At 40.7% G+C, this 25,519-nt stretch overlaps 2 protein-coding genes across 4 annotated transcripts in view; one reads left to right on the forward strand and one right to left on the reverse strand.

The window, feature by feature from the left end:
• Positions 1–1,655, forward strand: part of STAT1 (signal transducer and activator of transcription 1) — a 48,734-nt gene extending 47,079 nt beyond the window's left edge. For both annotated transcript variants that reach the window (XM_087707780.1, XM_087707793.1), the window contains one exon: positions 502–1,655. In XM_087707780.1, coding sequence (XP_087563906.1) covers positions 502–537 — 36 coding nt within the window. In that variant the 3' untranslated portion in view covers positions 538–1,655. The remainder of the gene's footprint in view (positions 1–501) is intronic.
• Positions 1,656–3,225: 1,570 nt separating this feature from the next.
• The window catches only part of GLS (glutaminase), a 77,820-nt gene continuing 55,526 nt past the window's right edge, over positions 3,226–25,519 (reverse strand). For both annotated transcript variants that reach the window (XM_087707801.1, XM_087707806.1), the window contains 4 exons: positions 10,361–10,422; positions 8,058–8,134; positions 7,905–7,968; positions 3,226–4,613 (listed from right to left, as the gene is read on the reverse strand). In XM_087707801.1, the coding sequence (XP_087563927.1) occupies positions 4,457–4,613; positions 7,905–7,968; positions 8,058–8,134; positions 10,361–10,422 (360 nt within the window). In that variant the 3' untranslated portion in view covers positions 3,226–4,456. The remainder of the gene's footprint in view (positions 4,614–7,904; positions 7,969–8,057; positions 8,135–10,360; positions 10,423–25,519) is intronic.

Raw genomic sequence — 25,519 nt, forward strand, 5'->3', positions numbered from 1 at the left:
GATGTAATTACGTCCTCCTTGACACAAAGCAATTGATGAATTCTGCAGGTACTTTATTTAGCAATAGCAATAGCAGTTAGACTTATATACCGCTTCATAGGGCTTTCAGCCTTCTCTAAGCGGTTTACAGAGTCAGCATATCGCCCCCACAGTCTGGGTCCTCATTTCACCCATCTCGGAAGGATGGAAGGCTGAGTTAACCTTGAGCCGGTGAGATTTGAACCGCTGAACTGCAGATAACAGTCAGCTGAAGTGGCCTGCAGTACTGCACCCTAACCACTGCGCCACCTCGGCTGTTCCTAAGAGGTTTCAGCCCTCTATCTCTTCCTGCCAGTTAGGACCTTCCACCTGAAGTCAAAATTACAACGGCCCAGCTTGTATGTTAAGTGCACTTGTGATCTAAGTTATCCTGAAAGCTTGTATCTTGTCTGCAACGCTGATTGCATGGAGTGGTGAGGATTTTTTTAACCTGGTAGCTCATCTATGTTTTCTTTCTTACAGATGTGTACAGAACCCTGGCCAGGCCAGCTGGCATAAAATCCGAGTGTGTCCTCTTTACCTGCAGTTCCTAGAACCCGTAGGAATCTCATCACTTAAGTCTCTTAAGGGGCTCTATAGCTTGTTCTGTTGTATACTCTGGTATGGCAAAAGTGGCTTGAACCTTCAGAAATGCTTACTTGCTACTAAAAATATTTATCTAGTAATCCTGTACATAGCTGTTTTCATGGTGTTGTGTTCAACAATATTTTCAGCTTTCATATATAATTTTGCTTAGGTTCAGTTGGACCCATGTGTGAAAAGGTACGGGTCTCCAACTCCTCTGGAGGGCCTCTGAGTCCGAACAATCTAGGATTATCTTTTTATCTTGGGGTAGATGCTTGGTAGTTATTGCTGCCACACAGGGGTCGATTACAATAACAATAGCAATAGCAGTTAGACTTATATACCGCTTATAGGGCTTTCAGCCCTCTCTAAGCGGTTTACAGAGTCAGCTTATCGCCCCCACAGTCCGGGTCATTTCACCCACCTCGGAAGGATGGAAGGCTGAGTCAACCTTGAGCCGGTGAGATTAGAACCGCTGAACTGCAGATAACAGTCAGCTGAAGTGGCCTGCAGTACTGCACCCTAACCACTGCGCCACCTCGGCTACAAATCCCGGCACTACTGGTTCGCTCGTGCTTATACTCGCACACGCAACGTTTCTGTGAATGCGCAGAAGCGTCTGGGCAGGTGGGCGAAGCCTCCCGCCGCCGCCACTACCAGTTCGCCTGATCTGGGCTGAACTGGGAGCAACCCACCTCTGCTGCTATACCACTCAACTTTTAGGAGTTGCTGGGCCCTACCCCTACTCTAGTTGGTCAGTACAATCCAACAATTTCTGCTGCCCTTCTGATGGATAAAAGGTAAAAACGAAGTAATTTCTGTAAGACTGTAATAATTTCAACCTTCTGCCCCTGTTTCTCTCTCAAATATTAAAGTCTAAGTTAACATTCCTTTTAACAGTAACTCTCAAACACTGTAATTAATTCCAGCTTACACATGCACTTCTTTTGTCAGATCATAAGATGGTGCTGGCTCACTGTAATCGGTGATCTCAGGAGAAAGACTGCTGGTCAAGTTACTAGCTCCCAAGAAATATTGAAAGAGAAAAGCAACTCTTAAAATCTCTGAAGCTGCACAGAAAGCCCTACTTGTGCAGAGAATAGGGATAAGAGAATAAGGGGGTTCTCACATGCACAAAAATAATTATGATTTTAAAGGCAAGGTCTAATATAATATAAATCCTGAAGCGAAGTGTCCCTGAATCTTTTTGGCCTCTTCAGGTCATTGGCCTCTGGAACGAGCTCCCTGTTGAGATCCGGACCCTTACTACCCTCCCGGCCTTCCGCAAAGCCATCAAGTCCTGGCTGTTCCAGCAGACGGGGAGGGGGGGGGGGGCTGAGAAGCATTTACCTCCACGGAAATTGTGAATGTTGGTTTTTGTTTTTAATATGTTGTCTTTGTCTCGTTTTCCCCCTTTCCCTTGTCTTTTGTGAGCCGCCCGGAGTCCTCCGGGAGTGGGCGGCATACAAGACAAATAAATAAATAAATAAATTTCAATCACATATCGAACAGGTCAGAACTGGTAGGCTTAACATATTTTTTCCTAGACTGCTTCCCATGCTTTTTAACAGAAATTGGCAAAAACAATCCGAGTGAACACCGCTGGTGTTTGTTATAGTATTAAATTGTGTGTAATGTGGTCTTTGTTGTTGAAGGAAAGAAGGTTCTGCACACAAATATTATCAAAGTGCTAGGAAATTCAAGATGGTATATTTTGTGTCATGTTGCCTGTAATGATCATAAGTATCATTAAGTAATTAATAAAGGGCATTTATTGCAGTCTTCTATGAACTTTTTTTCATGCTGGTCCCATTAACCGCAACACGGTGTACGTAACTCCCATAATTTACCAAATGCTTCTTTAGAAAAACAAATATTGCCCACCTATATATTAAGAACAAAAGGGTAGACTTAACTTAAGTTTTAGGGCAATGGTGCCACAATTGACAACCTTACAACACAGTATGCTTTCACAAAATGCAGACTGAATATGAAAAAAAAAATGCAAGCTTTCTATTTTTATTTATTTAACTTTATTTTATTTGGCTTATTTATTATTTTAAAATGCAACGCATTTGGATTTGTAATCCTGAAAATAAATCTTACCTTCAGAATGGTTACACTCAAGTTTAAGTCATGGGAAAATGGTGACAAGCAAAGAATACATTCATCATGGTTTATTCCCTATAATAAAGCCAAATGTCAAGCCAAATCAGTCACAATTGCTCATCAGGTCAGTAAAGTCACTGATAATCCTGCCCTGAAGCTAAAAATGGTGCCAGTCCACTGCATCACAAACACACGCACACACAAATGAGATAGATAGTAGAATAAGATGACTGTAGTACTAAGGTACAAATAAAGCTCACTTGTAGATGTAATAAATAAAATCTTTAAAATTCACTGTTGCATTATTTTTGGAATGAAACCATGAAAGGCAACAGCAGAACTGAAGTGAAGATAATGTAAATGTACATATACATAGTTTATATAAACTAACTCCAGGAGCTACAATGACTTATGAAATACAAATCATAAGAAGGAAAAGCTATACTATAGTTGCAAGAGATTGGTAGGTGCTAAGTAAGGATTGGGTGGTGGGGGTTTTGTTTTTTTTTTTTTTTGTTTTTTTGGTAATGGCTACGGGAAAAATAAGCTGTTAGGTAATATGGCCATTTTTTATGTGTTGGTTATATTCTTCACCATTTTTATTTGGTTTTAAAGCAAAAATAATAAAGTAAACTACAACGTACTAAAATGTTGACTGGTCAACAAACATTCTAGCACTTTTACAATGGGGCTGTGTGTCTGGAGCAACATTCCCGACTTTGCACAATATAGATAACATTTTTTTTCAAAATAACTATTTATGTGCTTGGCCACAGGAGGTATGAATTAATGAGTTTTCCATAATGGCATCTGGGATATGAAGGGTGGCCAATGTTCTGCTCTAGCAAAAAATCTGGTCAGCTGCAAGTGAACTTTTCTAGTGAAGGTTAATCCAACGGGGTCAATATGGCCAAACTTTTAACTGAAACGACAAATGCGAAGGAGGGTGTCCCTGTGAATGAAATAGTAGGGCACAAGGCACACACACACACACACAAAATGACCTTGAGATGCCATCTACTTAAAAGGTGAATTCCCATTTGAAAAAATCGTCTTAGCATAAATGAATTTTAGCACGTGTTCACAAAGCAACATCCAGCTTAGCATGTATACATACAGTTTACGACCAAACCAAATGAGGTGTGATCACAATGTTTCGCCATTGGTCACAGTTCACCAAGGGGAAAACTTTCAACCAGTTGAATGAGGAAGGGTGGTGGGATGGGAAGCAGGGCAAAGAGTCTACAGGTGAAATATTCTTGCCTTACATTTTCCTACATTGCTTGGTCAAATAAACCTTGGAAGAGATTCCCTGATAAAAACACACTTGGAACAAGAGTTAAGCCTAGGCAGCATCTGTCAGTCCATATATACGAAATTACATGATGAAAGCAGGTATGGTGGGAAAATATTTGGAGTGCTTCATGAGTATGACCATGGAGTAAAGCTTCATGGAGATTTCCCTTCCCCGCCACCCCCAAAAGAACCCCTGTGCGTATAGCCGACAATAATTTCTATCACTTGCACGTAGCACAAGGTAATATTGCTCACATTATGAATAGTTATTTTTTTCTGAAAAAGAAACTATTGTCTTTTGTGTGCAACAAAGAAAGCTGCTGTAACATTGGAACAAAGCAGTACTCTGGAAAATATACATCACTATCCAACAGAAACACTCTCACTCTTCATAATCATTTCCCACAATTAAATAGATTATTCACATGGAATCTCAGTCAGAAGAGTGTTATAGTAAGCCATCCAGGTTTTTCTGTACAGTTTGACTTTCTTTTCCATTACTAGAGTTGTCTGGAGGGGTGTATTGAACTTGATATTCTTGAAGAATTTTGAAGACGTCATGATGTCCAAAGTGTAAAGCTTCATCCATAGGTGTATTGTTCCATCTGGAAGAAAATGTAACGAGGTGGTAGGTATGTTAAAGGCATCTCAATCTCTAACAGGCTCTAAATTAACACGGTGATGTATTTTATACAAAGACTTCTATCCTCCCCTTCTAATGAAGACACCTCTCTCTGTTTAGCTTCTAAAATGAATGCTGCCTGTAGAGAAAACCCCTCCCTGAAAAGTGGGTGCCCATCTGGCTCCCCAAAATGGAGTTTCAGCTGAGCTTGTCTCCCTACATATTAGAGACTGACTGGAAGTTAACATTGTTTTATGGGCTTCTGTACAATAGATCTCTTGAAATCTGATGATTCAGCTCCTTCCTTCAATGAAACACTCTGTACTCACTTGGCCAGGCCAGTCTTGGGTAGCTTAATCAGGGTAAATCATACTTAATTTGTATTGTGCTACTACCAAGTATCCTCTCTTCATCTTCAGTCTGAACGAATGCATGTCAAGTCCTATTTTAATGTGATGGAAGGACAGCAAAAATCCTAGGTGTACCATAAGAACCACTATTACTGTGGCGATGCAGTGGTTAGAATGCAGTACTGCAGGCTACTTCTGCTGACTGCCGGCAGTTCGATTCTGACTGGCTGAAAGTTGACTCAGCCTTCCATCCATCCAAGGTCAGTAAAATGAGCCAGATTGTTGGGGGCAATAGGCTGACTCTGTGAAGCGGTAGATAAGACTAAGTGCTATTGCTATTACCAAACAGTCCAGGTTGAAGTAAACTCCATCTTGTCTCCATGTTGTAAATTGTTTGTGTCCCCCCCTCCCCCCTTTTGAACTGTGAGCCGCCCTGAGTCCCCCCAGGGAAAAGGGCGGCATACAAATAAAGTGAAAATGAAAAATGAATGAAACTGGAACAATTTTATCTCAGGCTTTAGCAAATGCAATTTTGAAGACAACTGCAATGTCTTCTTAAGCTTTATTAGGACTTTGATGTAAGCGACGTCTTACAATGGGATGATTAATGGATACAATGGTAACAGCAAAGAACGACGATTTTTTCTTCCCTAAAGACAAAGCACAGTCTTTAATGTGAGCTTTGTTTGTTGCTTGACTGGATTCCTCTGAATCTTATTCTACTGTCTATTATTTGGTCTTGCTGCTTTATGGTCTCGATCCCTCAGAAAATCAAATAACGCATTTGACTTCGCAAGCAGGAGCAGTTACTCACATCATTTCTCTACCCCAGATATCTTTCAGGGTTTCTATGATATCATTGACTGTGAATCAAAAAGCCCCACATCAGCCAAGAAAACTATCTGATTCTGATTTTGAGGACAGCCTATTCTAACAGATTTATTACCCAACCCCATATTGCCTTTCTATACCTAGATCATTGTCTTCCTCTCCTGGACAATGAAGCAAATCAACAACGTTGCCTGTCATTTGACAAAGCCAGATAATACTACCAGAGGTTTAGACTGGATTTGGCATTTTTATCCACCTATCAAATCCTCCCCCAAAACCTGGGATAAAAGTATCATCACAAGGATGTAAGCTGTTCCAAGTAAAGCTGATTTTGCAATGGACTGATGAGCATTTTGTCAGTGCCAATAGTGTTCAAGTGGAGCTTCAGATGATATGGAATTGCACCCAAGATGTCCATTATTTTTAGTACTATCTTTGCTTTTGTCTGCCATAGTCATTGTATACTTCTATTTGCAGGTCTTTGTATATTGGGATTTTCTCCAGTTCTTTCTCTTCTCTTTTGCTGTCATTTGGTACTGCAACATCTGTTTTCTAGACTTTTAAAAAAAATCTTTCCTACCAACTTATTAAATCTGGGGTATTAGTATTAATTAATTGTGTAGCTTCGAATCATTGTCAACAGCTGGCAACTGCCTGAGCAAGTCCTAGCAGTTTTCTTAGCAAAGATTTTCAGAAGTGGTTTGTCATTGCCTGCTTTCCTAGGATTGAGCGAGAAGAACTGGCCCAAAATTACCCAGCAGGCCTCGTGCTTAAGGCAGGACCGGAACTCATCGTCTCCCAGTTTCTAACGTACACCACTACACCAAACTGGCTCCAGAAATTATTTGGGATAGCTTAATGATTGTCATGCTATCCAGAAACCTAGGCTGGTTGGCTTGACGAAGACAATTGCCCAGAATTACTAGTCTTAGACTATATCTGAACTGGCATTCACTATTTTTGCAAAACCAAAAGAAGTACCTCCTTTTAATTTATCCATATTTTGTATTTTTTTTTTGTTTATGGCAATTGAGCTTAAAATAGAAGCTTCTTAAAATACTTTGCCTTTCTAGGAAAATTATGATATATAATTTGGAAGCAGGCATTTAAGAAATAGCTGCTGTGCTAAAGAGAGAGAGGGGGGGAGGGAGGGAGGGAGGGAGAGAGAGAGGGGGGGGGGAAGTGAACTTCACCAGGCCTGAACATCCCACTGCCCAATTCCCACTACCGATTATTTTTTGTTCCAAGGTGGTGTTCTATCCCCAACGGAAGTCTTAATATCACTTAATATGACCCAATTCTAAGGTCTCCAGGTTTGTTTATTTTAACTCCTATTTGCTAAATGAATTGATGCTAGACGAGACTGTTCCGTCTGCAGCAGTCTTGAAAAGCCATAAAACTAAAGGAGAAATTCAAATTAAAGCTAATGATTAATTTTGGTAAACCAAGAATGGTGTAACTGCACATACGCATCTCAGGAATGTTAACTGTGGGGCACTCCAACTCAGTGTTTCATTTAGATGAACTTAAATCCAGTGAACTCAGGCGGTTCAGACTTGCCTCCTGAAGCTCAATAAAAACGGGGTAACTGTTAATTTGCAAGGAGAGGCATGCATGCTGACAAAATAATATTCTGGAGTATGTTTATTTAAGATCTAACTACATTATCTGGGGGAACACTGGGCCAGTCACTCTCACTCAGCCCTAGGAAGAGGGCAATGACAAACCACTTCAGAGATCTTGCTAAGAAAACTGCAGAGACTTATCCAGGCAGCTGACAGGAATCAACACAGGCCCACATAAACTTTACTGTTGCCTTTGATCGCTTCACATCTCCCACCCAAAGGACTCCATGTTTTGCTCTGCACAGAAGCCCAAGGCTTGCTCCATTTCCACAACTTGACCCAGGAGATTTAATTGATGGCTAACTTAAAGGGGCAGAAGTTTCATTACACTTTGTGAAAAACATCAGATTTTTAGGGTATGAATTTCTTGGAGCATGCTGCTTATGTATGAAGCCAGTGCTAGCACGCATCACTTTAACAAAACTACCGTAAAAAATTATCTACTATACTTTTCATGCAGATGCTCACCTGTCTTTGGGGAAAGGATTCACTTTGCAAGCTTCCAGCAAAAACTTAACTACCTCTACATGACCTAAAATACAAAAAGAGATATAAGTGCATAAATTCATTATATTCCCCATACCAAATGTAATAGCTAGTTTATATATTCATGGTCCCAACCTTCTGCAGCTGCTACATGCAATGCTGTTCGAGAATCATAGTCTCTCTGTTCCATATCCATACCCGACAAGGCAAATCTGAAAAAAAAAAAAATGGAAGAGAAGAACCTGATCACAAATAACATAGAGCTAAACTATCGGCTGCCCCTAAACATTTGGCCCAACGACACATCAGGATTGTTTAAAGCTGGTTGCCATGAGATGGAGCGCTTGCCCATTGGAAAAGAATTGTTAGAGACAGCAACCAAACCAAAAATGCCAGGTGGGCATGGAGCCCACAGGATGCCAAGGAAATCTCTTTCCTCTGGCCCCATGGTGGGAACTGCATTGTAGCATGGTCCTCGGTCACAATATTTGGACTATTGTTCAGTCCTGATTAAAATTGGAAGTCTTCTTCACTCTTACGTTATGCTAGAACTCCAGAATTAGGATTATGCTTAACTGTGGTTAAGCTGGAATAGAGAAAAATGGAAAAACTGAACCAAGCACTGAATTAATTTTAGTTCTTCATGCTTTCTTTCCCCGTCCCATTGTGTCTATCATCCATCTACAAATTCTCCTTTTTTCAACATCTCCTTTTGCTATCAAATCAGAGGTGGGTTCCTACCAGTTCGCACCTATTCGGTAGAACCGGTTTGTCAAATCTACCAAACCGGTTACAAGAGGTTCCACCAGTGGACCCGGAAAGCAGGCCACACCTACAGAAGAGGTTCCAATAATTTTTGAAACCTACCACTGATCCTTGGATATGATTATTCTACACTATCATGCTCATATTTATAAAACTCAGTGGCTCTGTGAAAGGTAAGGATGACTACTGCGTTTGTGGTGCAATCAGAACATTGCGTGTGTTGAAGTTGTTTTAACACAAACCAGAGATGCCTTTTAAAAAACAAGTTTACATCATATTCTTATGCATGCCAGTGCTGTGTGTGAGGTAATTTAAGGTGGTTCTGACAAGTGTCGTCGGCATCTTCATATCCGGTCACGTGGGCGACAAGCCACTCCCATCCGGTCACATGGGTGGCAAGCCACTCCCACAAAGGAGGCCACACCCACAGAGTAGGTTCGAACAATTTTTGAAACCCACCACTGTATCAAATCCTCTTTTTCTTTAACTAATAATGGCTTACCCAGCCATCAGACAGCCATATATAGAAAGACAGCTTACAGGCGTTTACTCTATTTGGAACTCAGCAAAATCTGGGGGCCTTGGGCAGACTGAGTTCACAGTAAGTTTCCAAGCATTCCAGAGTAACCAAGCAATCCATTTTTATTTATTTCAATCACTGGGATAATACAGAGGCAGCCTGATCAACTAAGGTGCTAAAATAAAGGCAGAACAACCACATCGTTTTTACTATGGCCCATTTCCTTAGATTTTCCTCTGATCTGACTGTTCTGCTTCTCAAATGTCCCACTTCCCACCTCCAGCTTTCAGAGCAGTTGACATATATTTTGAACTGATTTCCCCACTAGACAAGCAGTCTATGGACAGCAGGTAGTAATGCTTAAATCACCTTTGCAGCGGGGTTGGTTTGCAAATGTCCACACATGTGCCCGGCCTTCCACGCATGCGCTTTGCTCAGAAAAAATGGCCCTAAATAGGAGCCAGGACGGGTGGGCAAGCCTACCCACAATTTCTGCTACCGGTTTGGGCGAACCAGTCCAAACAGGTAGAAAACTACCTCTGCTTGGCAGGTTTGAGATAATATGTGGGAATGACCTTAGGAGACAGGAGGAAGAGCCACAACCAGACAAGAAGCAGTTTAGCATGCAAAAGGAATGTGGGCAGGGCAAACATCTCAGAAGAGTTTCTTGGTCTGTAAAAATGGGGCTACGGCTGGGAGAGAGAGATGCATTTTGAGACTCGCAGGATTCTGTTAATGTAACAGAATTGCAATAAAGTAAAATTAATCTATCTGGTTGTGCTTTCTGTCTAGACTAAGGCTGACAGGATTCCTCCAAAGCAAGGCAGATCAAATCCAGACAGTGCTTGAATGGAAAAGCCTTAGGCAATTTGAGCCAGGTAGTAGATTGAGAAAGAAATTAAAATGCCCCACAATCAGCAGTGTTTGTGTGTGTGTTGTGTGTGTGTAAGTCCCGCTGTTAGCAGTAATCAAGCTTGACTTGGGGGGTCTTTCTGTCTTCACAATGGAAGAAAACTTTGGAGGAGCAGGGGAGATACATGGGCATGTTAAGAAATCAACTCTCTTCTGCAAGGGAACTGGGAATTGCAACAGAGATGTTTTTTTAAAAGTGTAACCGTCTCAAGCAAACATTTCCTTCTAAGATCGATTTTACCTTCTAAGGGCAGACACGTCTCCTGTATATGCAGCAAACAAAAGATTGATGACAGACTTCACCTGAAAGAAAGGAAAGGAAAAAAATATTTATGAAGTTATTGGCATAGGCGGAAAATGTGTGGGTGATAATGTCCTTCCCAAAGGTTTGTGGCTTACATTAAAAGGTGCGTCATTTTACTGTCATTCTATTTGTTACAGAGGCTTCTGATTTGAGGCAGGCTTTTGGGGGAATTTGAAAGGAGATATAATATAACCGTTGTTATACCTAAAACCGTTCTGTCAACCTGATTGGGTCTTAAAGGCCAATTTAGGGTTATACATATTCTACTACAGTGTTTCGGAAAGTGATACATCTCAAAAGACCTCCTTGCATATACATAGATCATGGCCATCCATCCTTTTGGCTTACCTGGGCTTCACTGAGTGAAGAGGAATTGTCCTGGGCCACATATAAAATACACACTTTCTTTAATGTACATAAATCACATAATGATATTAAAAGTTTATGATCTTGTGGGGCCACATTACTAGCTGCCCAGGGTACAAGTGGGAAATGCCTGATGTAGATGAACTTTGTCGTAATTCCATCTGATTAGGTGAAGAGCATTTCAGATGCAGAGCTATGTATAAATTATACAAAGTAGTCATCTTTTGTTCACTTCTATCTTCTCGTAAAGATGAAAAAAACAAAAGCCAAGAGATAATTCACTCTTCAAATGCAATAGCAATAGCAGTTAGACTTATATACTGCTTCATAGGGCTTTCAGCCCTCTCTAAGCGGTTTACAGAGTCAGCATATCGACCCCAAGAACAATCCGGCTCCTCATTTTACCCACCTCGGAAGGATGGAAGGCTGAGTCAACCCTGAGCCGGTGAGATTTGAACAGCCGAACTGCAGAACTGTAGTCAGCTGAAGTAGCCTGCAGTGCTGCATTTAACCACTGCGCCACCGCGGCTCTATGCAAATTGTTTCTGGGACAGGATGTAAACTTTAGGTCTACGGTGGTTGTTGTTTTTTATGATGACAACTGATCTACTTAACTTTGGCCATTTTGTGCTTCACAACAATGTGTTATGGTCTAAATTATGGCAAGATTATTCCTTTCACAAAATAAAATATTTTATGCAAGTAGAGTTTCCCACCCTCAGGAACTACTCCCGTTCCTAGATAACATCCAGCAATGGCCTGGGCATTAAAAAAAGAAAATCACATGCTGAATCGCCAAATATCTTTAAATGATCTTGTGAGAGTTCATTAACTCGTCTGAGAGCTTGTATAAGCTTATGAAAATCAGTTGAGACCTTTGCTCCAGGTGAGGGATTTTAAAGTCCTATGCGGTATCAAGGTTGGAAAAACGGTCTGGTAGAACTTCTTTGTGAGGTCAGAAACATCTGGTTTATTTGTGTTTTTTTTCTCTCACCTTTTATTATTTTAAAAAATAACTCAAGGAAATGAACATACCCGATCCTCCTCCCTCAATTTTTCTCACAACAACAGCCCTGTGAGGTGGATTGGGTTGACAGAGAATGACAGCCCCAAAGTTGGCTCTCATATCAAAGGTGGGACTAGAACTCATGCTCTCCTGATTTCTCTCCTTCCCTATTGTGAAGCTTGTCCTTCATGCCAAATCACTCTCTGCTTCTCTTTTGCACAAAGGGACAGTCCCCTTCTCCATATATAAAGAGACATGAAGCCATCTAGACTGAGTGGAGGAGTTTGAGAATGAAAAAGGCCATTTTTTTCTGTGATTGAGCTCATCTCCATTATTATATATTTTATAGAGTCTACTGCGATTGTCGGAGAAACTCCAATATTTTCCATGAAAATCATGATCATGCAAATAAATAATATCTATTTGCTTAAATGTCTATGGAGATTCTCAGTCATCCAGATCATGGTTGTCCCAAAGGTGCTTTTTCAAGAGGGAAACTGTTTTTTCTTTGAAGACGTTTCACTCCTTATCAAAGAAGCTTATTCAGCTGAAGAAGTTTCTTGGATGAGAAGCAAAATAGCAATAGCAGTTAGACTTATATACCACTTCATAGGGCTTTCAGCCCTCTCTAAGCGGTTTAGAGAGTCAGCATATTGCCCCCAACAACAATCCGGGTCCTCATTTTACCCACCTCGGAAAGATGGAAGGCTGAGTCAACCCTGAGCCGTCGAGATTTGAACAGCCGAACTGCAGAACTGCAGTCAGCTGAAGTAGCCTGCAGTGCTGCATTTAACCACTACACCACCTTGGCTCTTGGAAATGTCTTCAAAGGAAAACAAGAAAGTCCAGTTGCCTGTTGAATAAGCATCTTTGGGACATCTATTTGCCTATCTACCCCAATGTGGAGACAAGAGAGGCTGGAAAGAATTCTCTCCTAATCTTCCTTCTAATGAGTTGGTTTTGGAGCTGGTCTTTTTTTTCTGGCATTTCTACAAAATGCTACATGTATTGCTGCCAAATTGCCAGTTGTTACGGCCTGCAATCAGCTCCTATCATAAACAATGTGTAGCTCCTAAACAGCTCAGTTCTTTGTCTTATACCTCATATATTGAAGAATTTGCAACCATGAATGAAATCCAAGGATGTGGGAAATTACAGTCACTACCAAAACGGGATATATTTGTAAACATGATTCAAAATGTGGCTTATTTATTTGCATGGGCAGATAAGAGATAAAACAGCCCTTGTCCGTTTTGCCTTAGATACCCAAAGTCAAGGACAAATTAGTAGAGGCAGATGAGATAACACTACATTCACAAAGCTTTAGTGTTTCCCAGAGACCGAGTTAATTAAAATAAAATTGGCCCAGAATTTCAACCTTTTCTAACCTTCTGGAGTAGCAACCTAGCAGTTTCTTTACTTATATTGCTCAGAGAATAGAAGCTGTAAAAAGTTGAAGTTTCTATGAAACACGAATCTTATAGGAATCATCTCACCTAGGACATTATAAAATAATGTTGAACAAACCCATAATAAAGAAATTCAAACCAACCCACAATACTAAAAATGCTATACGGTAAATGTGTAGGCTATAAAAGGAGGCAGGTTTTGAATATTATTATTTGAAAACTCAGGATTAAATTAGTCCCAGAATTAATGTTAATTAGTTCAACTGAAATGGTACTCAGAAACGCATTGACCTCTGAAAATCAGAATTTGTACTTGCACAGAAGAACCAAAACAATTGCCTGGCAGGCTACTTAAATTTGCAAGAGAATAACAGAAAAAGGAGTTCAAAAAGATATGGAAAACAACATGTTAAACAAGAAATTGAGACAAACTGAGTTATTGACGCATGATATACAAAGCCAATTATCAATCAGCGAGTTAATTTTCTTGCTTTTTCAATATACCGCTTCTTAATATTGCTATGATATAGTTACTGCACAGATGTTTTTTTGAAAAATTAATGGATGTTATAACTCATTATATGGATTCCTTGGAGATTAGAAGATAGGTGGCAACATAAATATTTTAAATAAACAGAATTAAATAAATAAGGCAGACTACATTGATCCAAGAAAGCACTAGTTTTTCCTGTTACTTTCTTCCAAGAAGCTGCTCAGAAATTCTCAACTAGTTCTGTTAATTGGTTCCAGGAGACGTGACAAGTACTAAAAACGACAAGTACGAAACAAACCGCATGATCTTTGGTTTCCACCAAAATGGTAGTGAGTCATGAGGCAGCTCTCACTGACAAGTGTCTACCTTGTGTGTCGAGTACCAAACAAATGATAAGTACTGAGACAAAGTTTTCACATCAAAATGAGTCCAGTAGCTCCTCAGTTATTTTTACTAGGTATATGTACTGACTTTACAGTAGTAGAGACTAACTTGATTCTTCACCTAATAACTGCAGCAAGACTGTTGGTGGCGCAATACTGGAAGAAGGAAGACTTGCCTACAATCCAAGAATGGACATTAAAAGTCACAAACTTAGCCGAGATGGCTAAAATATCGGCATATCTTAAAGATCACTCAAATGAGAGATATAAACGAGACTGGAAAAAATGGATTGACTATATACAAAATAAATACGGGACCAAGAAATTCCAGTTAGCCTATGCTTAAGATCAGAAATGATTTAAACTGTTAAAAGTTAGTTCAGTAAGAAGAAGCTAAGGTCAATCTAGAATGTCATTAATTTCTTTATTTCTTTTTTCTCAATAGATTTTAGACTGTGTTAGTTAAAAATCCATACCGTGTACGGGTTCTGGGAAGTCGGGGGGGTGGAGGAGGAGGGGGGTTGGGGGGTGGAGGGAGGGAGGGGCATACAAAAAAAATTGTACTTCAATGTTTTAATGATTGACGAATGATGAAATATTTGTGTTTTTTAAAAGAAATAAAATAAATATTTGTGTGAAAAATGAGTCCAGTAGGAAATCTGATGAGTTTTAAAGCAGTCAAGTATCAAGATATGACTGTAATGCCTAATGTGGTCGGCTAGTCTTTATAAATGTCTTTAGAACACACTTCCCTGTTGTGTTCAAAACTGAATTATCCCTTTCTTTGCCCCAACCTGAAGCTCTACACAGATAAAAAGAAATCCTTAGTATGGATTTGTCTTTCTTAAAGCCGAATTACTTTTCTAACAATTTAATGTCTGCCATTTCAGCCATTTAACCTTTGCTTTGCTTTCTTGCCAACTCCTCTTTTGGCTCTTAGGAAATGTTCCCGTCCTTTAGATTTCAGATTAAACACAGAAACTAGATTTTCCATTTCATCACTCTGTCAAATGAAGGGAAGCAGAACAAATAAATGTCTGATTAGAGGGATTTATACTTATCTCACAGACTGGCATAGCGTTCGTTCGAATTTTCTTGATACAAAGGAATCCTAATCCACGCCAAATATTTAATATTAATAAGAAAGTGTGGTGTTCCTGAACATTCATAATTTATAATTTGTCCCAATTTACTAAATTCATTGAGTAAGCACATTCTGTTGTTTTGGGTTGGGTCACCTTGGGGAATCCTAAAAAGGATCTGGTGGCTGCGATTCCAAAATGGCTGCTGTGAGCTGCTTTACCTATTCACAAAACAATTGGGATGTAAGCGTAGTGAATCACAACACCACTTATCAGAAGGCGAACTAGCTCCTCTGGAGCTCCTCAGCAACACAAGTGGGAAGAGGATTTTGCAGGGAGGAACAGTCAACCAATGAAGATGATGGCCATGGCCATGCAGTCAAAGTTCTAACCCTGTTAAACATATGCTGCATGCAGAATATATCTAAAAAAGAGGCACGGTTTCAATTGTGGGGTTTCAGCTGCTTTCTTGCCTTTGTTGACCCCTTCATGGATGCTTATGATCCACATCTGTGGGTTCTAGAAGCATTCTTGTAAACCAAGTAAAGGTTCCCCTCGCACATACTGTATGTGCTAATCGTTCCTGACTCTAGGGGGCAGTGCTCATCTCTGTTTCAAATCTGAAGAGCCAGCACTATCCAAAGATGTCTCCGTGGTCATGTGCCCGGCATGACTAAATGCTGAAGACGCATGCAGAACTGTTACCTTCCCACCAGAGGTGGTTCCTATTTTTCTACTTGCATTTTTACATGCTTTCGAACTGCTAGGTTGGCAGAAGCTGGGACAAGTAATGGGAGCTTACTCCATTATGCAGCACTTGGGATTCGAACCGCTGAATTGCCGACCTTTCTGATCGACAAGCTCAGCATCTTAGCCACTGACTCACTGCGTCCCTAAAGCTTGTAAACCAATACAATGTTAAGTTACTATTTTGTTTTGCAGACTCGAATTTCCTTTTTTTTAAAAAAAGTCTAAAAAGTCTCTTTTGGAAACTTAAGCCAAGCATGATAAGAGAGCAGACTGTAGCCTCACTTTACTTATCCTTGGCTGCTGTAGGTTACACATCCTTAACTTTCTCTTTGGGGTACAAACCCAGGTAAAAAAACTGGGGAAACAGAGACTGACTCTAACTAAAACAGTGGCCTTCTTTAAAGGCATCGCTTTCACAAAACCATCCTTGATTTCAGGGGCATATGAAGCCCACAGCCCAATTCATAAGCTATCAAGTGAACTCGGTTGGGAGCAAGCAACCAGAAGTAGGAAATGCTTCAACAGCTGGTGCCCTCTCAAGGACTTTGCACCTATTATTAACAGGAGATGCCTTCCATAATCCAGCTCAAAGTGGGATTAACTCAGCTATGCAAAGAATAGATCCTATCCTTTCTGAGATGAATGTGTTTCCTGTGAGTTGGACCAAAGGGCTGGCTATGAATATTCCACATTTGTAATTAAGTCCCTCCATCCAATAGTGAAATAAAGGCAATCCCCAAGAATTCCAGGATTTTAATCAGCAATACATACCTACTGTGGGTTTCTTTTTTTAAAAAAAAAGGGGGAAAGAATTTATTTTCCAGTACATTTAATAACCTGGATTATGTTTCATCCATGCTTGGAGTCAGAGTAGCTAAAAAGAAAACTTGCTAGCCTAACATTCAGCTTCTTCATGCATGGATTTGTTTGCAACGCTACAAAGCTTGGAAGAACAAAACAGGAAAACCTTTGCTGTCTGTTCATTGAAAACCAATGACTTCATCCAAAAGGCTTTTGGGGTGTATTTTTTTCCTCCATTGTTTCAATGGGCTGCCTAAAGCAGGGATTTGCGCACACTATCTCTTCATTCCTGGACTGTTTAGTTGGGGAAGCTGAATGAATGCTAAACCGGGAAAGGCTCCTGAGCCCTTTCCAGTGGTCTGGTGGGATTCTGACATTCTGCTGGCCTGGTGACATCTATTCAGAGACTCTCAATAAGGGCTGTGAGTCTGATTCTCCCCCTCAGCTTCCCTACAAATGGCCTAGATATCACTTTAAAATGCTGTGTGGGGACGGGACGGGGGCAACTTTTATTTCTCATTGCTGGCTGCACTATTCAGGAGGAAATATTTTGGAAGCAGACATTCAGAATTTGCTGGAAATGTCTAGAGTTTTTTTTAAAAAAAACAGTTTGTTGGGAATTAAGTTTGTCTAGCATTTATCCGTGCATTGGCAGTCAGAAAAGGAGAAAAAGTTATTTAGCTCATTGTGGTTTTTGAAAACAGAAAGCCAGTTGCAATAAAATCAGCCACAGTAGATTATAGAGCTATTTCTGGCCCTCAGTCCAATAAGATTAATGAAAGTAGAGCAGAATTTCTGGAAGCCAAGAATATCTGACAGGAAGATGATATTGCAACACTTTTGATTTCTAAATCTCTTTGAATGTTAATTATTAAGGTCAGAAGATGGTAACATTTTTCTTGCTCGTTCCAAATTCTTTTGAAAACTGATGAACTACTAATGATGAGAGGATGAAGATGGCATGGTTTAGAGGGACAAGCCCCTATTTATTCATGTAAAGAAGCTCCATCCTCATGTGTGTCTGCCTCATCAATTGGAATGAAAGCTGTTACTATTAGATACTTCAGGAATCACAACATAGGAATTAATAGGCTACAGTACTTGAGACTTCTACACGGGTCACTCTTAAAACTTTGTTTGATCCAAGTGACTAGAGAAGTTCCTGTCTTATGCATATATACAATGGTAGAAGGCAAGGCGTGACCCGACAAAAGCGCGAACGTCATAAGCGCGCCGACAAAACTGCTGCGCTAAAACCGCAATGTCAAAAGCGCGTCGACAACAGCGCGCCGACAACAGCGCACCGACAGAAGCGCAATTTAAGTTAAGGTAAGGTTTAGGGTTAGGTTTAGGGTTAGGGTTAGGTTTAGGGTTAGGCTGTTGTCGGCGCGCTTCAGGGCTCATTCGTCGCTCCTTCGTCGCACGGTTTTGTCACCGCGGATTAGTGAGGCGCGCTTTTGTCATTCGCGCATTTGTGGTGGAACCAAGGCAAGGAGGTGACAGGTGATCATTTCTGGTGGCCATTGCCCTTCTTTGGAATGGCTGATTCCCCCAAGTATGGCTTTTCCAGAGGTCTTTGAAGTTTAAGCAGCAAAGTAAAATCTGGGTCATTAATAGTGATACAGTGCTATTCTGTTATTGTTAATGTGATCCTCATTACATATACTCGGGATCATCAAGGGGAAAAAGTCAGGTTGAATTTCAAAGGTATCAAGAAGAATTGCCACTAATTGATGCAAAATGTCTGCACCCAGGAATAACTAGAGTCGTGGGAATTGTGGGGAAAATATTCTTGATTTTAATATCCAGCAAGGGATCCTAGTCTCTCAATCAGGTGTGATTATCCCCCAGTCCAGGAAGATTTTCTCCCTCCCCCTTTTATTGGCTGACATCTTACTGATTTACCAAATTCAATTTCAGAAGGGACATACATACTCTTTCAAAATCAACAGAAGCTGAAGCAGATTGGCGCAGAAACTAAGTTCTTCCCTGAATGTCAATTCCTTAAGGTTTCCTAATGAATTTGTCTTCTTCGAAAAGCTCTCATTTTTCACTTAACTTCCTTTCTATCTTGTCCGGTTTTTCTTGTCCATCTAAAACAAGTGTTTCTCAACCTTGGCAACTTGAAGATGTCCGGACTTCAACTCCCAGCATTCGCTGGCTGGGGAATTCTGGGAGTTGAAGTCCGGACATCTTCAAGTTGCCAAGGTTGAGAAACACTGATCTAAAACAAGCTTTCACAACATATAAAGGAAAAAGAGGGACACAATGACAAATTAAAAATAACTGTGGGTCACAAAGAATGGAGTACTGAACAGATGTAGTGGTGCTACAAGAGCGATGGAGCTGACAGTGTTGTGATGAGGCCTGGAGGAATTGGCAGGTTTTCAAGGCAGTAGATCCTTCTTGATAGTGCTGATGATTGGCAGCAGCAGATTTATTTTTTAAAGAGCACTAATATGCCACACAGAGATTCTTGGCAGACAATGGTCTGTCATTTGGACAGACCCAATCTAGAGCTTTGACTATTGGAAGTCTAAGATCTCTATGGTTAGACTGTGCATTATGTTGCCTTGCAAATGGCTGATTGCAACTATTAAATAATATGGTTCCACCACAAAACCGTGCTCGACTAAACCACGTCCGACTAAACAGATGACGTAGCTGACGTCATCAACAGGGCGACAACAGCGCGGAGACAGAAGCATGCTGTAAACCCTAAACCTAAAATTAACCCCTAAACCTAACCCCCCTAAACCTAACCCCCCTAAACCTAAACCTAAACCTAACCCTAAACCTAACCCTTAACCTAACCCTAAACCTAATCCTAACCCTTAACCTAACCCTAAACCTAACCCTAACCCTAACCCTTAACATAACCCTAAACCTAACCCTTACCTTAAGTTGAATCAGCTTGCTTTCAAAGCGCTATTTAAAGCGCCCTTCTTTCTCCGCGCTGGCTGTTGTCACCCTGTTGATGACGTCAGCGACGCGGTTTAATCGGGCGCGGCTTAGTCGAGCGCGGTTTTGACGGGTCACGAAATAATATATCATTTTTGCATTGCAGTGAATGCCTTTAGCCTCACATATTCTTCAACACACTACATTAATATATTTTCGCTTTTGGACTTTCTGAGTAAGAAATTATGTTTTACAATTTAAAATACCCAACACAAGTGGTTATATATTGTGCCTATTACACAAGCTGTCACAATTGCTGTGTTTGCTCTCTGAGAAAACATTCCCTGGACACAAGGGAGTCCACTATTCAATCTGAATGGGTTCTTGTGTATTTTTGTGGTTTTATCTCCCAATCTCGCCATCTTTATTGGTTGTCTTAATTATCCATGATGATGATGTTATCCATTCAATCGTGTCCGACTCTTGGTGATTCCAAGGGCCAGATATCTCCACATCTTCTGATCTTGCACTGTTTTAACTATCCATGTTGCTGATATTAATTCTTTTTGGCACATAGAATCTAACATGTTTGGGCAGCCACAGAAATAGCAATTAGAAATGAATACAAATAGCCTGTAAGCCAAACCACTGCTTGCCATTGCTCTCAAAAAAGCAAAAGCTACTGTAAACAATGTTGTATCTCCAATAATAACTGCAGATTTAAATAGTATGTTAAAAAGGGTATTTATGTCATCTGTCTTCTCAATGTGTTAGAAATACAAGTCTCACTATTGTGGAGGTTTAGACAAATATTAAATGTTTACCAGTGAATTAATAGGTGGGCGTGCAAGCAGGACAGCTACAGTAAAGTTGCCCTGGTTGATAAATGAAAATGGAGGATTTTTTAAAGGATTTGCTACACTATTGTTTCTAAGCAGTTTGAGTTTGAGTTTTATTTTATTTATATGCCGCCCTATTCCCTGCAGGACTCAGGGCGGCGCACAAACGCAAGGAGGGGAAGGGAAAAACATAAAAGCTACAGAAATACAGGCATTTAAAAACAACCAACAGCCACACAATTCGAGAGGGGAAGGGAACTCATCGACCCCAGGCCTGCCAACACAGCCAGGTTTTAACGGCTTTTCGGAAGGCCTGGAGAGAGGTGAGGGTCCGAATCTCTGCGGGGAGTTCGTTCCAAAGGGCCGGAGCCGCCACAGAGAAGGCCCTCCCCCGGGTAGTGGCCAGATGACATTGGCTGGTAGACAGAACCTGGAGGAGGCCTGCTTTGTGTGATCTAATGGGTCTTTGGGAGGCACCCTCTCTGACCTGCGCTAAAGATGGCCCCATGAGCTTCAGGAACTGGAACAGCAAGGCTTACAAAACGATTGCAAATGGAGAAAGAACTACCATGCATTTAGTTGAGGTGCAATACAAAGATTTTTGAAGGTACAGTATATGTTATTAGAGCAGGGATTTCCATTTTTTTTCAGTTTATCAATCCCCTCATAAAGTTTCAAATTGTTCATAAACCCCCAAACATTTACATGAAAGCATTATAGTATTAATAAATACTAGTTTAACTAATAGTGCCACCAATAACAATGACAATAATTGACCCCTCAGATAGTCCCATTAACCCTTGTATTCCCAAAATTGAGCACTTTGGGGAATCTCACATTACAATGTGCAGCACAAAGCATTTTTCTCTGTATTTTTCTTCCAGAGCCTTATGTCTGTGAGTTGGTACAGATCAGTGGTGGGTTTCAAAAATTGTTGGAACCTACTCTGTGGGTGTGGCCTCCTTTGTGGGAGTGGCTTGCCGCCCATGTGACCAGATGGGAGTGGCTTGCCGCCCATGTGACCAGATATGAAATTATGAATTAGTACTTAGGTTGGTCCAAGTAGCTATTCAGAAACTCTGGCATTGAAGCATGCAAGTCTTAAAGCTGTCAAGTTACAAGATCCTTGCCAGTGGTGGGTTTCAAAAAATTTTGGAACCTCTTCTGTAGGTGTGGCCTGCTTTCCGGGTCCACTGGTGGAAACTCTTCTAACTGGTTCAGTAGATTTGACGAACCGGTTCTACCAAATAGGTGCGAACTGGTAGGAACCCACCTCTGGTACAGATTTGTTATCTAACTGAGTGGCGAGTCAGTTTGGATGCCACCAATGAATAGTTAATTCAAGGGCTAACCTCACAACTATTGTATAGTTGCACTGGATTCAAATTTGGCGAGGTAAGGACAGAGCCATACTTTTGATTACTCGTCCTGTAGGGCTCTAATTTGACTTGTAGCTTCTTACCGGGGATTTATGACAGTTGTATTGGGTAATACTATCGTAAACCCCTCCCTAAGAGAAATCAAGAGAAGGCATATTTGAGGCAATTGTTAGTTCTCTTCCATAGCAGTTACATTGGATATTTCAGAGCGTGACCTGTCAAAAGGGTGAACGACAAAACCGTGCCCGACTAAACCGCATCGCTGACGTCATCAACGCGGCGACAACAGCCAGCGCGGAGAAAGAAGGGCGCTTTAAATAGCGCGTTGAAAGAAAGCCGATTCAACTTAAGGTAAGGGTTAGCTTTAGGGTTAGGTTTTGGGTTAGGTTAAGGGTTAGGGTTAGGTTTAGGGTTAGGTTAAGGGTTAGGGTTAGGTTTAGGGTTAGGTTAAGGATTAGCAACACGGTTTAGTCAGGCGCGGTTTTGTCGTTCGTCCTTTTGTCGGTGAACCATTTCAGAGCCAGGAAATGATAAACCAATGTCTAAACATCTAAAAATCCATAGCTAGGTAAAGTAAGAAGAGGGTTAGTCTTGTGAGCTATGGGCAGGGCTAGAAAAGGCAGATTATCTTGATCCATTTCAAACTGACTGTGGGTTTCAGGACTGAAGTATCCATGACTGACCTGATGGATTGTCTCTCTGAATATCTACAGAGGAGTTGGTAACTCTGATTTTCTCAACAGCTTTCCTGTTGAGAAAGGTTTCAAGATAAGAGGAGCTACTGCTTTGAGTGGTCCCATTTCTATCTTTCAGGGTGGAGTTTGTTTTAAACAGGCATTAAGATGTTGTCCTCAGAGCTTCATTTTGTCTCAAATGGTACTTAAGTCTCTATAAGAAAATCATGAGATTAGTCAGGGTGTTGTCAATATGTCTATTTCTGTGTCATGTGCCTCCCTGAATATCTACTTATCTGGAGTCAATAATGGAAGGGATGAAATTGGAATTAAGATTCAGAAGCCACAGTTCCAGATAGATATGATGTATTCCTTTTCTTAAAACCCGGTTGCTATAGAATGATCTCTTGAAGAACTCAGATATCCCATTACAAATAATCTTAAAAGTGCTGTGTTGCTTATCAAGCTGCTTGTGATGAAATAAACTGCAGATTTTAAAACCTATAAAGTTGGACCCAGGCTATTTCAATGCTTCTTCCCATAACACCTCCTCCCTCCTTGGAAATTATTGTTCTTTATCCAAAAGTATGTATGTCTTTTAGTCAAGCTGTTAGCTTACAAAAGATGTGAGAAATGTGGTACTTCTCTAGGACAGGGATCTTGGATGCAATTTTTTACAAGAAAATCTTTAGTTCATTACCCAAGCTAAATACAGGTAATCCTCACTTAACAACTGCCTTGTTAAAATGTATAATGGCACTGAAAAACTAATTTTTCCACTGGTCCTCACACAGTTAAGTAATTAATCGACTAGGAAGGACCATCAGAACAAGTGCGTGAGAATAAGAATGAGCTTTCCTTTTCAGATTCCTGAAATAGCTCTGGGTAACTTCCTTTCCTTAATCCCATTATTCACTTAAAGTTATCTGTTTCACATTTGACAGATGGTCTCGAAGAGATAAACTGAAATATCTCTTTCTCAAAGCATGTCATTTTTTTGGTCTATAGTTTTATCAATGCTTATGTTCTTGAAGTCAATTTAGGTAAAATCACCCTCCCAACAGATGAGAGTTCCAAGCATCTCTGTGATTTTTTTTTACAACCATTACTTTTTGCAGATCTGTCCAGAAATACATAGTAAGTTTATGTTTGATAATCCCCATCCTTGTGATGTTTAGAAAATGTTTTAAAACCTGGTTGTTCTTCCAGGCCTCGTGTTAGGGTAGGTTATGAGGGTGTGGGCTTTTTGTCATTGTTTACTACAGGGGTGGGTTCCTCCTGGATCACCCCGGTTCGCGCGGACCGGATGGTCGGTGAACCTCTAAGTAATTAACTTCCCGGAACGCCGGTAGCGCTCCTGGCCGGTCGCTGCAAAGCGCCCTTGCCGACAAAGTAGCACGACCCACTCGGCATGTAGAAACAGCAAAAGAAGGAACAGGAGAGGAGTTCCAAGCAGGGCTTTTCAAACAGCCGAACTCCTCTCCTGTCCCTTTCTTTTGCTCTTTGAACAAGCCATGCAGGTTGCGCTCCTGGTTCTGGGGATTCCCCCCTCCCCCAAAAAAGACCGACTGCCCGTCTCTCCAGATCTTGTGGCTTTTCAGGATTTTCTTTTTAAAAAACGCCTCTCTGGGTGATCTTGAAAGCCTGCAAGGTTGCTTTGGAAGGGGACAGATGGGCAGCATTTCCCCCTGCCCCCCTCCCTGGGTGCCTGCAGCCTCAGAGCCTGCAGCCTTAAAGCAAGCCTTTGCACAGTAAAGAAAATCTCACGAGCGAGAGAAGTTCTTAATTGCCTTTACTGTGCAAGTTGCTGCAGACTCCAAGGCAGGTCAGGTTTCTTGCAAGGCAGCTTTGCCAGATTTAGTGTGTTTCACCCTCGTTGTTTAGGTAATTCTGAGGTGGTTGATGGTTCTGTGAGTGCCTGTCCTTTATAATTTTCCACATTGCCTTGATGGTTTTTATTCCAGTGACTTTGTCTTTCCTATCCTTAGGCTTAGGGAAAAAAACTGGTTTCACTGGCAGTCTTTTTTTTTTGGGGGGGGGATGCTTATTTTTTGGTGTTTTCCTGGCATTGTCATAGTTTGTGTGTGGGTGTGAGTGTGTAATGTCCCGCAGGTATCTACGCATTAATAATGATCTAGTAATATTAATAATATCTAGTAATTAGTAATATCTAGTAATAACATCGTCTTGGCCACTTCCACCAGGTCACATGGCTGGCAGGCCACTCCCACAAAGGAGGCCACGCCCACAGAGTAGGTTCGAACAATTTTTGAAACCCACCCCTGGTTTACTATATCTCTTGAACGGACCCAGTGGACTATTTTTCTTGTCAGACAGATTCTTTTTTATTGTATCTCTGATCCTTTTTATTTGCAACCCACCCAGAGTCTTCAAGACCTTAGGTGGCCTCTAAGTCTGGAAATGAATAGCAATAAAATCTAGAAATAATTTACATTTATCACCACCACCCCTTAATTTCACTAGTGTGATATTATTAGATGTGAGGCAAAGAAATATGTTTTCTCTCTCGGAGCTGCCAAAATCTTTTCTGCATTTCACATATATATGAATAAATAGTAAGATTATATGTATTTGTCTTACAAACATTGTCTATCAATTAGTCCCCGTTCCCTCACACACCCCCTCCACCCGCTGGTCCCACTGCCTGCTGTTTGAGATTATCTGAGGAGGTTTCCCTTTATTAGTTCATCTCCCAACTTAGAGGTGAGACTCCTTTTTAGCTATGAATTTTTTGTAATGTATGCTTTATCAAGTTGAGGGTGTGGGTGTCCACAGTGTACTAAAAATGTCAAGAGAATAGCTACAGTTTAAAAAGTGGGTGGAGCTTCAACTGCACAATGGTGGCCACCATCTTGCCTTTTGGACCATACTTATCTGTTTGAAGGTTTTAACTTGTCTTTTAAAAAGGCAAGGAACAGAGTTTTTTAAAAAACAAATTAATTCATTTTCATTAGTTTTAATGTTTGATTTTACTTTTGGATTTTTTTATTTT

This window comes from Thamnophis sirtalis, unplaced genomic scaffold (assembly GCF_051295495.1).
Source record: "Thamnophis sirtalis isolate CommonGarterSnake01/CBP01778 unplaced genomic scaffold, rThaSir2_p1.2 scaffold_1, whole genome shotgun sequence".
In the NCBI taxonomy this organism is placed as follows: Eukaryota; Metazoa; Chordata; class Lepidosauria; order Squamata; family Natricidae; genus Thamnophis; species Thamnophis sirtalis.